The 16,395-nt window shown below is 36.4% G+C and overlaps 1 protein-coding gene across 15 annotated transcripts in view; it reads right to left on the reverse strand.

Moving 5' to 3' along the window:
• ATAD1 (ATPase family AAA domain containing 1) overlaps positions 1–16,395 on the reverse strand; it is an 88,149-nt gene that overhangs the window by 5,415 nt on the left and 66,339 nt on the right. For 10 of the 15 annotated variants that reach the window (XM_063780852.1, XM_054659758.2, XM_016918815.4 and 7 more), the window contains 2 exons: positions 12,337–12,426; positions 9,051–9,101 (listed from right to left, as the gene is read on the reverse strand). In XM_063780852.1, coding sequence (XP_063636922.1) covers positions 9,051–9,101; positions 12,337–12,426 — 141 coding nt within the window. Of the gene's footprint in view, positions 1–5,099; positions 7,781–9,050; positions 9,102–12,336; positions 12,427–16,395 lie in introns of those variants that run through there. The other 5 variants (XM_009458911.5, XM_063780853.1, XM_063780855.1 and 2 more) reach the window with 4 other exon arrangements.

Genomic DNA, 16,395 nt, shown 5'->3' on the forward strand with positions numbered 1-16,395 from the left:
GGCTGGTAAAAGATTTTATACAAAAGAACCCAAAATGTAGCTATTTGAGGTTTATAATAGACAATACTTATGCTAAAGGGAAAAAAGCAGTCTTTGTGTTACATTTGAAATAAAAACAAAGAAAAGCAGGAAAAGGCTGAAAGACATCAACTATTAATAAAAACAAAGCTAATGTAGTTCTAGTTACATCAGATTTTTACTCAAAATGCATAATTGAGAAGTCATTATATAATGATAAAAAAAAATTCACCAGAAAAATACAATTCTGCCCCTGTAGACATACATGTAACATGGCCTCAAAACATATACAGCAAAAATTTATATAATTACATATAAAAATGGGCAAATTCACAATACTGGAAGATTTTTAACTTATGTCTCATGTACTGCCACATCAGTGAGTTCTTAGGACCGGTGACAGCACCTGTGATCTCATGTACATACATGTATATAATTTAGATCTTAGTCCTTTGATGGTTATAGGGTTGCAAATATTTTCATTGTGGCTTGTTTTTTCACTTTGTTCATGTTATCCCGTGATACAGAAGCTTTAAGTCTGATTATAGTCAGACTTCTCTATTCTCTTTCCTTTGTAGTTTTTAATTTTTTGTGAATTGAGAAACTCTTCTCATGTGTCCTTAAGAAACAGACACATACAAGGATCTAATTTTTCTACTGTTTGTAAAAAGAATAAAAATAACATATACCTATGCACATGCATTAGGTATCTGTTCACATATATTCACGGGATTGATAAACTCTATCAACTCCTGGACAGCAGGTTACCAATGACGGTGATAATGGGAAGTGGCCAGTGGTTGCTTAAGGCTGTACTTAATTTAAAAAAAAATATGAAGCAAATGTGGAAATATATTAAAATTGCCTGTTAAATATGGGTGGAAGATAATGGGGCTATTTGTTTGTATGTTTGAAATATTTCATACATTTAACAAACTACTTTAAAGAGCTTTCCAAACTATACTCTGAGATGTTAAAAATTAAACATCCAACACTTCCTCCTGTCTTTTGACCACTCCGTTGTTGGGCCACCCTATGTTCTAACCACTCACAAATCTTGTGCCTGATAAGATGATACAGTTAGAAAGATGAACCAACCAAGTATAAGAAAACAAAGAAAAGAAGATTCCAGTCACTGGGGGAGCAAGATTTAATTAAGAGGTACCATACCCTAATGGTTAAGAGTAGGCTCCATCACTTCTTTGTGTAATCCTGGGCAAGTTATTACAAAACTTCTCTGGGTTTCAGTTTCCTCAGCTGTAAAATAGGACTAATATGTACTCCTTAGATAAATGAGGATTAAATGAAACAATGTATAGCTCACCAAAATGCTTGGCACATAGCAAGCACTCTAAAAGTAGCTCATTTTGTTCTAAGATAATAGCTTTTAGATAAACCACGAAATAATGAGAACTCTTTTCATTAGGCAACTCTGAAGGCAATTCCCAAGTTAAAAAGGTTTTGAGTATAGGCAGCAACAGCAGAATAAGTTAACAGACTTCTAAAATAGCTTGAAAGAATGATACTTATGCAGTTGTTTATTATTATATCCACCATTAATAGTATACTTGTAAATAACATCTATGTACTCTAAGCATTTTACACTTATAATTTTATTTCAAGACCAGCTGGGGCAAATGATGAGACCCTGATATGGTTTGGCTCTGTGTCCCCACCCAAGTCTCATGTTGAATTTAATTCCCAGTGTTAGGGGGAGGGACCTAGTGGGAAGTGATTGGATTATGGGGACAGACTTCCCCCTTGTTCTCATGATAGTGAGTGAGTTCTCTCAAGATCTGATGGTTTAAAAGTGTGTGGCACTTCCCCCTTCACTCTCTCCCACTCCTGCTCTGCCATGGTAAGACATGCTTGCTTCCCCTTCACCTTTGACCATGATTGTTAAGTTTCCTGAGGCCTCCCAGCCATGCTTCCTGTACAGCTTGTGGAACGGTGAGTCAATTAAACCTCTTTTCTTCATAAGTTATCCAGTCTCAGGTAGTTCTTTATAGCGGTTTGAGAACGGGCTAACACAGACCCCATCTCAACAAAAAAAATTTTGTTAACTAGCTGGGTGTGTCTAGCTACTCAGGAGGTTGAGGCAGGAGGATCACTTGAGCCAAGGAGTTCAAGGCTGCAGTGAGCTAGGATTACACCACTGCATTCCAGTCTGGCTAGAATGACGAGGCTGGTCAGCTAGAATGTAGGAGACTGTCAGTTCTGCCTCAAAACAAAAAACAAAAACTATTGCTGCTATATCATATAAAAGTAATTTCAGGTCAGTTTGTATAGGGAAAAAAGCTACCTCCTTAAAGTCAGACGAAATACTTTTACAGGGTATAAATTTTATCAGTGCTAATTCTTTTTATACTTAAAACCTTAAGCCAAAATCACTACACTATCTTTTTAAAATAAGCGAATCATGTTAAGGAATACCTATCAATAAAATAATTGTAAAAGAGTAGAACACAGTATCATTTCAAAAGCTTCAATCTTTTATTCAGAGAAGACGAACTCAAAGTCTGGAAGTTCATGTGAATTAAAAAAAAACAACAAAAAACCCTTATTTAGCTCCACAATGTATAAGCATGACAGTGCTCAGTTTACCAAATAAATATATGTGCTACTGATTTGAGGGATCTTTAACAAAATTAAATGAATTTTCTTCAGATTTTATTGAAGTAGCAGTAATCCTTCAGCATATAAATACCAACCAGTGGGAAATGACGAGATGTTCTCATGTCAGCAATTATCCAGAGAGCATTCGTATTTTGCAACATAAAACTGATTAGAGACTATACTTTGTGGTTTTATGAATAACAGAATTGCTAAAAATTCCCTGTATCTGCTGGGTGGGATGGCTCATGCTTGTAATCCTAGCACTTTGGGAGGCTGAGATGGGTGGATCTCTTGAGCTCAGGAGTTCTAGACCAGCCTGGGCAACATGGCGAAACCCCATTTCTACTAAAAATACAAAAAATTCGCTGGGTGTGGTGCATGCACCTATAGTCCCAGCTACTCAGGGGGCTGAGGCGGGGGGATCACTTGAGCCCAGGGAGGCTGCAGTGAGCTGAGATTGTGCCACTGCACTCTAGCCTGCGTGACAAAGCAGAGATCGTCTAAAAAAAAAATTCCCTGTAGCCATGAAAAATATAATCCTAAAAGAATTTCCAAAGACAGTACTAAGAAAGCAGAATACTGAATACTAAAATTAAGAGACATGTATAATTTCTTCCTCTTATTTTTTTTTTTAGAAACAGGATCTTGCTCTGTCACCCAGGCTAGAATGCAGTGGTGCATCCACTGCAGCCTTGAACTTCTAAGCTCAAGTGATCCTCCTGCCTCAGCCTCCCGAGTAACTAGGCAGACCCATTTAAATTTTAAAATTTCTTTGTAGAGGTGAGGTCTCATCATGTTGCCCGGACCTGTCTCAAACTCCTGGCCTCAAGTGATCCTCCCACCATGGCCTTCAGAAGTGCTAGGATTACAGGCATGAGTCACCATGCCCAGCACTGACATGAGTAACTTCTTAAGTTTAAATGTGAAACTAAATAACCTGTGTAAATTATGGCTCTGTTACAAGGGCTTAAATTTCATCACTTGTACTCATATTAATCAGCTATATGTAAATCATCTGCATCATCTCCAGCTACACTAGATCACACTATATTTCAAAAATGTTATAAACTTCCAGTCATGCAAAACGATCCTTCATTAAAATGGTTTAAATTAAATAACTGTATTGGTTAACTTGAAGTCTCCAAAATTGTAACTACCTTCTAGTATCTGTTAAATTTCTAGCCACACCATGGCCATCCTAATTCAAAGGAACTTATTAACTATCCCCTTTATTTTCTTCTCTAAACTTTTCACTGGTGTCTATCACTGTTAAAGGTTTACCAATTGTATTTTATCTAAACAATACTACAACTACACTTTTTTTTTTTTTTTGAGACAGAGTCTTACTCTAGTCACCCAGGCTGGAGTGCAGTGGCGCGATCTCGGCTCACTGCAACCTCTGCCTCCGGGGTTCAAGTGATTTTCCTGCCTCAGCCTCCCAAGTAGCCGGGATTACGGTTGCCAGCCACCATGTCCAGCTAATTTTTTTTGTATTTTTAGTAGAGACAGGGTTTCACCATGTTGGCCAGGCTGGTTTCGAACTCCTGACCTCAAGTGATCTGCCTGCCTTGGCCTCCCAAAGTGCCAGGATTACACAATGTTTTTTTGAAAGCAGTTATCAAAAATTCAATTAAAAGTCAACCGGGCACGGTGGCTCATGCCTGTAATCCCAGCACTTTAGGAGGCTGAGGCGGGCGGATCATGAGGTCAGGAGTCCGAGGCCAGCCTGATCAACATGGTGAAACCCCGTCTCTACTAAAAAAAAAAAAATATATATATATATATATATATAAGCCGGGTGTGGTGGCGCGCGCCTATAATCTCAGCTACTTAGGTGGCTGAGGCAGGAGAATCGCTTGAACCCAGGAGGTGAAAGTTGCAGTGAGCCAAGATCATGCCACTGCACTCCAGCCTGGGCGACAGAGCGAGACTCCGTCTCAAAAAAAAAAAAAAAAAAAAAAAAGAAAAGACTACTTTTATCTCATTCTTAAAGGGCTCTATGACATGCTCCCCCCAAAATGATAACCACTGATCCTAATCTTTGTAATTTGCTAGGTTCTTTAAGCTTTTGCATACACTATATGTTATTTTGATATGTTTTAAGGCAATAGGTCAAGAATGGTGGTTCATGACTATAATCCTAGCACTTTGGGAGTCCAGGGCAGGAGGATACCTCGAGGTCAGGAGTTCAAAACCTGCCTGGATAACATAGCGAGACCCTTTCTCTACAAGAAGATTTTTAAAAAACAAAAAACAACTAGCTGTGCGTGGTGAAGCATGCCTGCAGTCCTAACTACTTGGGAGACTGAGGTGGGAGGATCACTTGAGCCCAGGAGATCAAGGTTGCAGTGCACTATGATCATATCACAGCACTTTAGCCTGGGTAATACAGTGAGACCCTAAAAAAACAACACGTCAGCCTGGGTAAACAGAGTGAGACTCTATCTCTCCTCTCTTTTTTTTTTGTAAGTTCCATGGAAATCTGCTTGATAAGATATCCGATCTCTTTAAAAAATAAATAAATCATTAGGACACAACTGAAAGACACAAAGGTAAACAACCCAGAAAGACATATATGCCTTTGGGCAGAAAGATTCAACATCAAAAAGATTATCTTAAATGAGAATCCACCAAAAATATTAATGCTAATTTTTTTCCTATGTAAGACAAATTGATTCTAAAATTTATGCAGAGAAAAAGAATTAAAATAACCTTGGGGTTCGGGGACAACAAGGGACATATAGTTCTACCAGATATTAAAACTTACAAAGCCTCAATAATTAAAACAGTATTAATCCTAGTGCATAAAGACACGAAAGACCAAGACCTGAATTTAAAGTCCAGAAACAGAGACAATACATATGAGAATTTGGTAAAAGTGGCATCTGTAGTGGCTATAAAAAAAAAAATGGGCCGAGCGCAGTGGCTCACGCCTGAAATCCCACTGCTATGGGAGACAGACGCACGTGGATCACTTGAGCTCAGTACTTCGAGAGCAGCCTGGACAATATGATGAAACCCTGTCTCTATGAAAAAATACAAAAAATTGGCCAGGCATGGTGGCATGTGCCTGTAATCCCAGCTACTCGGGAAGCTGAGGCACAAGAATCACTTGAACCTGGAAGGCAGAGGTTGCAGTAAGCAGAGATCACGCCACTGTACTCCAGCCTGGGTGACAAAGCAAGACTCCGTCACAAAAAACAAACAAACAAACAAACAAAAAAAAGGTGTTGGACAACTAGGTATCCATCTAGAAAAACAAAACCAAAGTTGGATTCATACTGCATATCATCTATCTAAATTCCAAATATGATAAAGATTTAAATGTAAAACGTACAAGCCACTGAGATATTATGTTTCTCCTGATGGAAGAACATAATTCTACTTATGAAGCTGTGCTGTCCTGTCCTGTGTCTCCTCCCCACCACCCTGAACCTCATCCAGTCTCTTGATCCAACTACCAATATTAGAGCAACAACTACTCCTCTGCAATCGGCAAAACCCAGACTGTGGACAACTTAGGACAAACCCAATCTAGTTTCTCCAGTAAATAATTTTAAAAGCTTGGGTGTGTGGGGGGGAAGCAAGATAAGGGAAGAACCTATAACCTATAAATTAAAAGAGACATAAAAAGTATCAAAGAATTGCAAATTAGGAAATTCATACGATCTTGAGTCAAATACATGGTTTAAAAAAAGGCATTTAGAAAACAATAATCAGAGACTTGTACATAGACTAGATAATGAAAATAATGACTTACTGTCAATTATTTAATAGGTATAACATGGCAATGAGGCTAGGTTAAAAAAAAAGAATCCTTTTCTTTTAGAGATACAACTAAAACATTTATGGGTGAGATATAATGGGAAAAAATAGGAAGTGTGGAAGTAGGGCATGGCTGGAGAAGAATTAGCCATGGGGTTTCTGGTAGTTCAAGGAAGGAGGGAAGCCATAAAAATACAAGTATTTTGATAAAAGTAGCATCTCTACTAAGGTTCATTCACTATCAGAATCTATTTGATTTATTAGTTTATACAGTGAGTTCTAACAGTGAGTTTAGATATCAAGTTTGGGATAAAGAGGAATACCACGTTATTCAATTATATGCAGTTATCGAGTTTTGGGAAAACAGGCAGCAAGAGTTTGGAAAGTGTGGAAAATTACTTTATAAACTTGGGAGTAGGAAAGGCCTTTAAATTTATATTCAAAATCCAGAAGCCGTAGGGGGGGTGGGTGGGGGGGAAGAAAACTCCAATAAAATCGGAAGACAACTTGGAAAAAAATATTTTCAAATCATACAAAGGGCAAATCTCCATAATACAAAGAATTCCTACAGATTTATTATGAAAAGGAGCACTGCAATAGAAAAATGGGCAAAATATATGAATATACAGTTCACAGAAAAAAATTCAAATGCTTCTTAAACATACAATATTCATTCTATCCCTAAAGAATGCAAATTAAAACTTTAATGAGATAACCATTTTTGACCAGCTGTGGTGGTTCATGCCTATAATTCCAGCCTTGGGAGGCCAAGGCGGGGGGATTGCTTGAACCCAGGAGTTCAACACCAGCCTGGGCAACACAGCAAGATACCATCTCAACAAAATAAATAAATAAATAAATAAACAGAATTAGCCAGGCTTGCTGGTACATGCCTGTAATCTGCTTGGGAGGGTGAGGTGGGAAGATTACTTGGGCCCAGGAGTTTAAGGCTGCAGTGAGCCCTGATCACACCACTGCACTTCAGGCTAGGCAACAGAGAGAGACCATGTCACAAAAAAGAAAAAAAACAAAAACAAAAAAACAGAGAGATAACCATTTTCTATCTATCATGTTGGCATGAAGTTCCATAACATTCTGTTGGCAAGACTATAGGAAAAGAGGCACTCTTTATCACAGGAATATGAGTAAACCGTAACAATGTGGCAATAGCTACCAAAATTATAAACACTCTAACCTTTGATCTAGCAATTCCGCTCCTGGATAATTTACTTTACTAATATTCCTGTATAAGTATGAAATGACATACACACAAGGTTATTAAATGTAGAATTTTTATAATAGTGAAAGACCAGAATCAATCCAAATGTCCTTCAATGTGGCATTGATTCACTAAATTCCAGAATGTCCATACAGTGGAATCCTATGTAGTGTAAAAACAAAGAGAGACAACAGAATAAGGAAACTAGATGCTAATATGGAAAGATCTCAACGATAAGTAAAAAAAGCAATGCACAGAACAGTGTGTATGTGTTATTGATAGTTTATATAAAAAATAAGTAAATAAAAGGAGAAATAACATATGAGTCCAGGAGTTTGAGACCAGCCTGGCCAACATGGTGAAACCGTGGTAAAAATATATGGTAAAATGCAAAAAATACATGGTAAAAATACAAAAATTAGCCGAGTGTGGTGGCACACGCCTGTAATCCCAGCTACTCAGGAGGCTGAGACATGAGAATCACTTGAACCTGGGAGGCAGAGGTTGCAGTGAGCCGAGATCGTGCCACTGCAATCCAGCCTGGACTACAGAGTGACACTCTGCTTCAAAAAAAAAAGAAAGAAAAGAAAAAAATATATACAGGAAAAAAGAGAAGATTTTTCTCCGTGTATTATTAAATATACATACTTTAATTTTTGAAACATGTGACCAAAAAAACCTTAAACACAAAAGCTATTGAAAATTTTGATTACCACAATTTCTTAAATTTAAATTTCAACTTCAAAAAATATTGCAATTTTCAGCACCACAGGAAAGGTTAAAAAAATGCAATTAAGTAAAAAACAACGACAAAAAACTTCTGTAGAAAAACAAATGTATCTTACATAAAATCAGACAATAGTCTGAAAAATATCAGAGCATTTTAATGCACAGATACAAAAACACATGGCACTAAAAACATAAGAAAAGTATCTTTAACTCACATATACCATAGTTACTGAGTTACATAAGCAACCAAGAGGATTCAGGTCAAGTTCAAAGGTGTATCAGTGCCTCAGCCTTTTTGGCATCAGGGACCAATTTTGTGGAAGACAATTTTTCCACAGACCTGGAGAAGTGGAGGAGGGGGCATAGTTTGGGGATGATTCAAGTGCATTACATTTATCATTAGACTCTCATAAGAAGCGAGCAACCTAGATCCCTCGCATGCACAGTTCACAATAGGGTTTGCAATCCTATGAGAATCCAGTGCCGCTGCTGATGTGACAGGAAGTGGAGCTCTAGCCCACAGCTCACCTCCTGCTGTGCGGCCCAGTTCCTAACAGGCCATAGACCAGTACCGGTCTGTGGCTGCAGGGGCTGGAGATCCTTGGGGTATATCATTCTCAGATTCCTTCCTCATTTTTCTCTAAAATAACTTTATGAACATCAGATTTATAGGACGGGGAAAAAATTTTTATTTTCTACTTACATTTTCATTTTTCAAGATGAGTTTCAGGATTGCTTCTCTCTGTTTTAAAGCCTAAAAGCAGGATAATTTCCAGTTAGCATTTTTATCTTTTATTTTTTTAAAAAGATCAAGTAGTGTTCCTAATATTTTGTCCCTTCTAAAGTCTCTCTCAATACTTATAAGGAGATGACAGAAACTTTGAAGAGGTCAAAGCAACTAGATTCAAGGCTCTAGAGTAATTATCTCTGGTTCTCCTAGTGAACTGTATCTTCTTAGTCTCATCCCCAGTGCCTAGTACAATGTTTGGGAAATAACACACCTTTAATCTTTAATGAGTAAATGAATATCTATGACTATAATGTCTTCCCTCTATAGTTCAGCAATCTTCATTTTTTTCCCTTCATGCAGGAAACTCATGAAAACTCACCATAAAATTTATTATCAGTAATTTAAAGAGATGGCAACAGTAACTTCTCAGTTCCTCCATTTCCTTCTCCTTCTTTGACCACTAATTTATATTAGTGAATTTTAATTCAGTGCTGATGATATATTTGTTTACATGTCTGTATGCTTTTCCCCCAGTGACAATTCCTATTTTTACACCATACAATAAATACAAACTACATTTAGCTCCTTTTATAGAATCCCTCAGCTATATAGTCAATATAGATGCTTCTTAAAACTATCATGGCTGAATTTATCCCTATTCCCACAAACATCGACAAAGCAGAGTTGGTTACAATGACTACCAAATCAAATTACTTGAAAAACAAACCAAACTCTGCTCTTTCTGTAATTTAAGTGTGTCAAGTAGGAAGGTTAATTTGATATGTCATGTGATCACCAATAAATACTCTTTGTTAAACATTTCACTTGGAGAAAAGTTTTAAGATTAACCATACACTTTACATCATATTACATAAGAAAAAAAACTAACCTATAAAGCGTATTCACTAAAATGGAATAAAATGGAGGTTACAAATTTCCATTTCTATGTTAACACTATACAAATTTATAATAAACTTGATAAAACCTGTTACAACCCATTTTGATTACTCACATGACATATTAAATTTACAACTTTAATTGTGGCTACTTTCCATGCTACTGTATCCTATGTTCTATTGTACTGTACATCAAAAACCATAGCTGGCCAGCCACAGTGGCTCATGCCAGTAATCCTAACATTTTGGGAGGCAAAGGTAGGAGGGTCCCTTGAGGCCAGGAGTTGAGACTAGCCTGGGCAACATAGTGAGACCCGTCTGTAAAAAAATTCAAAAATTAGCCAAACGTGGTGGTGCATGCCTATAGTCCTAACTACTCAGGAGGCTCAGGTGGAAAGATTGTTTGAGCCCAAGAGTCAAGGCTGCAGTGGGCTATAATTTATAATTGTACGGCTGACAGAGCAAGACTCTGTCTTTAAAAAAAGAATAAAAATTAAAAAAACCCTTAATTGTCCATTGTACTAACTATTGGATTAGTGATAGAGATTCTATAAATTATCTTCAGAACCAATTAGGTAAACAAATTTTTAAAAAAGTGTTCTGATGTCTTGCTTACAAAATCAAAACTCTTGTGCAAAGCATATAAAGTTCACCTAAACCCAGAAGCAGTCTACCTTTTCAGCCTCCTCTCCATCTATATTCCTTGGTGCTGCGCTCACCAAACTACCCTCAGAACTCACCATTAAACAGTGCTTCCACAAATTCTTGACTTTGTTCATTCTGGCAGGAAAGCCCTTCCTTGTCTCATTTGCCTGTCAAATTCCTATCATCCTTCAAGGTCCAGCTGGATTCTGTAAATTCCATGGACTTCCCTGACAGAATATTAGTTTTCATCAACATCTCAGGCTCTCATAGCTCTTTAAACATACCTTCATAAAGCATATTTCACATTATTTATTTCTGTGTCTGCCTCTCCAAAACAGAATTCTTCAAGGACCAGGCCCATGTCCCATTCACCAGATCCTAGCAGGTCTGTGACACATATTAATGCTCAATAAATATTAGTCATACTAGGCTGGGTGCGGTGACTCATGCCTGTAATCCCACTTTTGGAGGCTGAGGCAGGCATATCATCTGAGGTCAGGAGTTCGAGACCAGCCTGGCCAACATGGTGAAACCCCGTCTCTACTAATAATACAAAAATTAGCAGGGCATGGTGGTGGGTGCCTGTAATCCCAGCTTATTGGGAGGCTGAGGCGAGCTCGCTTTAACCTGGGAAGCAGAGATTGCAGTGAGCCAAGATCGCGTCACTGCACTCCAGCCTGGGTGACAGGCAAGACTCTGTCTCAAAGAAAAAAAAAAAAATCAGTCATACTAAATAAATTTTATAGTCTCCTAAATTAAGTTTAAAAATCTTTTCATTGATTCATTGGGTAAATTTTCTAAGGATGTGCACACACTTAACCACTTTATTACAGTTGTAGCTATAGTAAAGAGTTGATCAGAGTAATTTTATAGAGTCCATAACCATCAATCTTTCAGAGATCATGTTTACTACCAAAAACCAATCTGATAAATTACAGAATATAAATGGGACAAATGATTTTTAGCCAGATTATAAATGGAATTAGAGTAAGTTCCTCTAAATGGCAACACATGTAACATGCTGATTGTATGGAACACATTTTCTACTAGTAAAACCTGTTTTTTCTTTCCTTTGCAATCTGAAGGCAGACAGAATTCAAGATTTGAAGATCTGTGCCAAAATTATAGTGTACTGGTAAGTCATAATCATCTACTAGAGGGGTACTTTTTAACTAACAAAAAATGCTAGAAAGAAGGCAGAACTGGTTTAACACCATCTAAGCATTTGCATTCTTAAGGTAAACTATGATATCTACTGGAATCATTAATCCTATCAGGGAAGCACTGACTACATCTGCCAATACTCAATCAAATAAATCCCTGTTGTTGTTCATGGCAGGCCTTCTGAATAGAACAATTCTTCAAGCCAAATTTCTCCAATTCTATTCTATGCTAAACTAAAACTATAATTTAGATTTTCTTATGTATCTTCCTGTATAGATGACTTCCTATATCCTAAAGTAAATCACTAAAATAGCCAGGCAAACTTGAGATAACTATATATATATATACTTTGAAGAGAAGCAAGTAATACTAATCTTAGGATAGAAATAAAGAGAGTGGAAAGGACAAAGAAGCTACTGTCAGGGTTTCTGCCCCATTCCTTCCCTGTCATAAGCACCCCTATATGACAAAATATTCCCTTCTTAAAATTAAAGGTGAAGACCTATAAAAAGGTGAGTATTTAACTCTTCATAATATCAATCAAGACCACCTACAGGCTGGTTGATATGAAATCTTGTAGGCATTCTTCTCATTATAGCCGAGTCAAGGTCCTGAGGACGATTGGTAGCTCCCATTACTATGACCTAAGTGTATAAAGAAGACAGAAGGTATTAAATCTACCAATTATACTCCTCCGAGAATGTTATTACTAGGGCTTAGTTTTAAAAATTAAGTGGTATTTTAACTAAATCCTTTGTAAGAAATCTGATTTTAAATCACTATTATTCAACTATTTACAGGTATAAATTGAAGTTAATCCTAAATAAATCAAATATTAGCAAAACTGGAAAACTAATGCATTTCACTTCATGTCTTTCTAGAAATTAAAGTATGTAATGTTCAGTTGCAAATAGCCACTGAAAAATTATTAAAATTTGCTTTTAAAAAACTATTGTATTTTGCAAAATATGGTGCTTAATGAATACATGTTGAATGACTAAAAGCCATTATGTTATAGCTTGGGTATACAGTTTGGGAGTATAAGGGGATAATTCAAGTCCTTAAATAATAATATTATGGAGAGAATCATTTCCCCTTAATAAGTCTGAAGATTCTGGTAACTGTAATAGATACTGTGTACTTTTTCTCTATATTTCACATCATCATCTCATGGTACTATCAGCACTGCAGGTGATAGCTTCTCAATGCGAAATAAAGTCTCAAGTAATCCAACTTTAAACAAAGATAACAGAGTATAAGCAAACATCAAAATGCTGGGAAGAACTCTTTTTAAAAATGCTGGCAGCCCTGCCAACCTCTGGGTCTATGTCACTTATTTATAAAGGATGTAGAGATTAAAAAAAAAAAAAAGAACTTTAAAAATAAACACGAATAAAAACAAAGATATATAAAACAAGTTAATTTCTGAAGGACATCAATATTACCTTTACTGTTGATACTTCAGTATAACCCAGTAACAATACACATCTGCTATCCAAAGTGAAATTTATTGGTATTCCATGGAAACACATTTCTCTAACATTACCTTATTTCTCCCTAAGAGGTTTTACATTTCTGAAATAATCCAAATCTTATATCCTACTTCTACTCTACATTGAATGACATTCAGGAGCCTCAGAGCCCAATTACTTTCAATTAACTGTGAGAGTTTGCCACCTAGAGGAAGAAAATATAAACACAAATTTGAAAAATGTTAGTTCCACAACACAACATAATGCAAGTTTGTATTTGTGTTAAGTGGTCCTAAAATCAAAATATTAATGCTCATATTTATTTTTCTTTATTTTCTTTCTTTCTTTCTTTTTTTTTTTTTTTGAAGACAGAAAGTAGCTGGGACTACAGGCACATGCCACTGTGCCTAGCTGATTTTTCCGTCTTTAGTAGAGACAAGGTCTCACTATGTTGCCTATGCTGGTCTGAAACCTCTGGGCTCAAGCGATCCTCCCCCGTCAGCCTCCCAAAGTGCTGGGATTACAGATGTGAAACACCACACCCAGCCTCTTTATTGACTTTTTACAACTCAATAAAATTAATAAAAAAGAAAAAATTTCTTCCAAATTTAAAACAAACAAATCTTAAAAGTGGGTGAATGAACTAAAAGCATAAGATAATGAATGAGTATAAGGAAAAAACATCACAAAAGACACTGTGGTTAAGTCAATATTTGGGGGGGAAAAAGGGAAATGGGCAGCATTTGAAGAAACATAGGACAAAGCAAAACAAAATTTAAAAGCCAGTATAGAGGATGGAATACTAAAAAATAGAATCAAGGAATCCAAATAAAACTAGTAAAACATGGCCTATTGAGTATGTATAACAGATACTCATGATGAAAAAGCAAAAGTGATTGAAATCACGTGTAGTTTCACATAAAGAAGCAAATTCTAAGGAGTAATTTTAAGCAGCAAAAGCAGAGAACCTTTTCATATATATTAATTCAAGACAAATGAGCTAAAATATAAAACAGGAAGTGACAGTAATTTTTTACTACTTAAGAAACAAAATCAATGCTCCTTTTATGTGTTAGTTGTTCAAACTTTTTAAAAAATCTTTATTTTCTGTTCCTGCCTTCATTTGCTAAGAATCATGGCCTCCAGCTTCATCTGGAGGAGGGAAAGGATCAGGAAAAATAACTAATGGATACTAGGCTTAATACCTGGGTATGAAATAATCTGTACAACGAACTCCCCAAGACACAAATTTATCTATGTAACAAACCTGCACATATACCCCTGAATTTAAAATAAAAGTTTTAAAAAAACTCTTTAAAACAAAACATGAAGATAATTTTTTTATCATTTCACATTTAAAATAATCAGACCTAAATTTACATCCCAAAACTTTAACTTCATCAATGAATACCCTAAAAACACTATCTTTTATGTCTCATGTCTCTCAAGAGGAAGAATATGTCATCAGTTACCAAGGTTTCCAGAAACAGTGACCGGTTTCATTGAGCCGTTCTCTATTTCTATTTCCTTGGTGACCATATTACAAGAAAGCTAGCTAGGGTACTGGGCTCTCTTCATAATCATAGAAAAGACAATTCTAGAGAAGAGCTAACTGGTTCATATGAAAGTAGAATATGTCTAAAACTATTACTCAAAATTAATAATATCAACTTTAACCCCCGCCCCCAAAATACAATAAAGGTTAAAAAGTGACCGCAGTTTAATAAAAAAGCAGCATCATTTGCTCTCTCAAATCAAAACTCATCATAATGAAAACAGTAATTGCTATTAGTGCAATAAGGAATTTTGGTTCTGAAAACTCTGTTTTAAGTTATGCTGTACCAGAATCATACTGTGGAGCTATAGATGAAGTGGCTCTGGAGAATCTTCATCCAATTGCCTCTATATCCCCTGCTGAAAATAGTTGAACACTATGCTCTGACAGGGTACATAATATTAAGATATTTTCTCTTACATGTGCTAACTATCCAATTGTCTAAGTGCTTTAAGTATTATTTCTCAGGGAGAATAATTAGTTTTTGGCAACCTGTACATGAGTCCCATTGATAAACCGCATAGATTTATCAAAACCAATTATTAATGAAAATGTTTCTATTAATGTTACCTAAATTTATCTATGTTATGTTTTTTCTTGAACCATTCAACAAAAGCTAAAGGCTGTTTTCCTCATAATAAAACTACACTTTCACAAACATAATGTAGAAGGAGGACATGTGGCTTAATTTTCTTCTTGAGAATGATGTTGTTCAGACTTTTGACTTATGCTAATGCGGTGGGCTTAAGGGATCCTTAAACCCTCTGGCCACAAAAAGAAAATATTTAAAAGACTCAAATAAATTAATCTACAATTTTGCAAAGAAGTAAACGAATTAAGCTAAGGCTGGAGGTAAAGCCTATGTACTTAACTCAGGTTAATTCCTCATAACAGTTCTGAGGTAGGTAATATTCCTCCCTTTTTATAGATATTATTCCCTCTATACAGATACAGAGTGATTATGAAATCTGGCCAAGGCTACTCAGCTTGTTGATGCCAGGGTTCTGATTTTCTAATCCAATTAGAAACATGAGTAATAAGCAAGAGTCTATCAAAACTGACCTGGTAGATTTGAAAAACAATCTAAGAATTTCTAAAACTGAAAAATATAATACTTGAAATAATAAGCTCAATGAAAGAGTCAGATAGTAGAAGAGCTTCAAATGAACCAGAAGAAAGGAAAAGAAATTATCCAGGACATAGCACAGAAAGACAGAAAATATGAAAGAGACGTTAAAAAAGACATGAAATAGGCCAGGCACAGTGGCTTAACCTGTAATGCCAGCCAAACTTGGGAGGCCAAAGCGGGCAGACTGCTTGAGCTCAGGAGTTCAAGACCAGCCTGAGCAAGATAATGAAACTCTGTCTCTACAAAAAAAACACCAAAATTAGCCAGGTGTGGTGGCGTGCACCTGTAGTCCCAGAGACTTGGGGTGCTAAGGCAGGAGAATCGCTTGAGCCCAGGAGGTTGAGGTTGCGGTGAGAGCCATGTTCACGCCACTGCATTCCAACCTAGGCAACAGAGTGAGACCCTGTCTCAACAAAACAAAACAAAACATGAAATAGAAATAAGGTCCTACATATAT

Source organism: Pan troglodytes, chromosome 8 (assembly GCF_028858775.2).
Source record: "Pan troglodytes isolate AG18354 chromosome 8, NHGRI_mPanTro3-v2.0_pri, whole genome shotgun sequence".
Lineage (NCBI taxonomy): Eukaryota > Metazoa > Chordata > Mammalia > Primates > Hominidae > Pan > Pan troglodytes.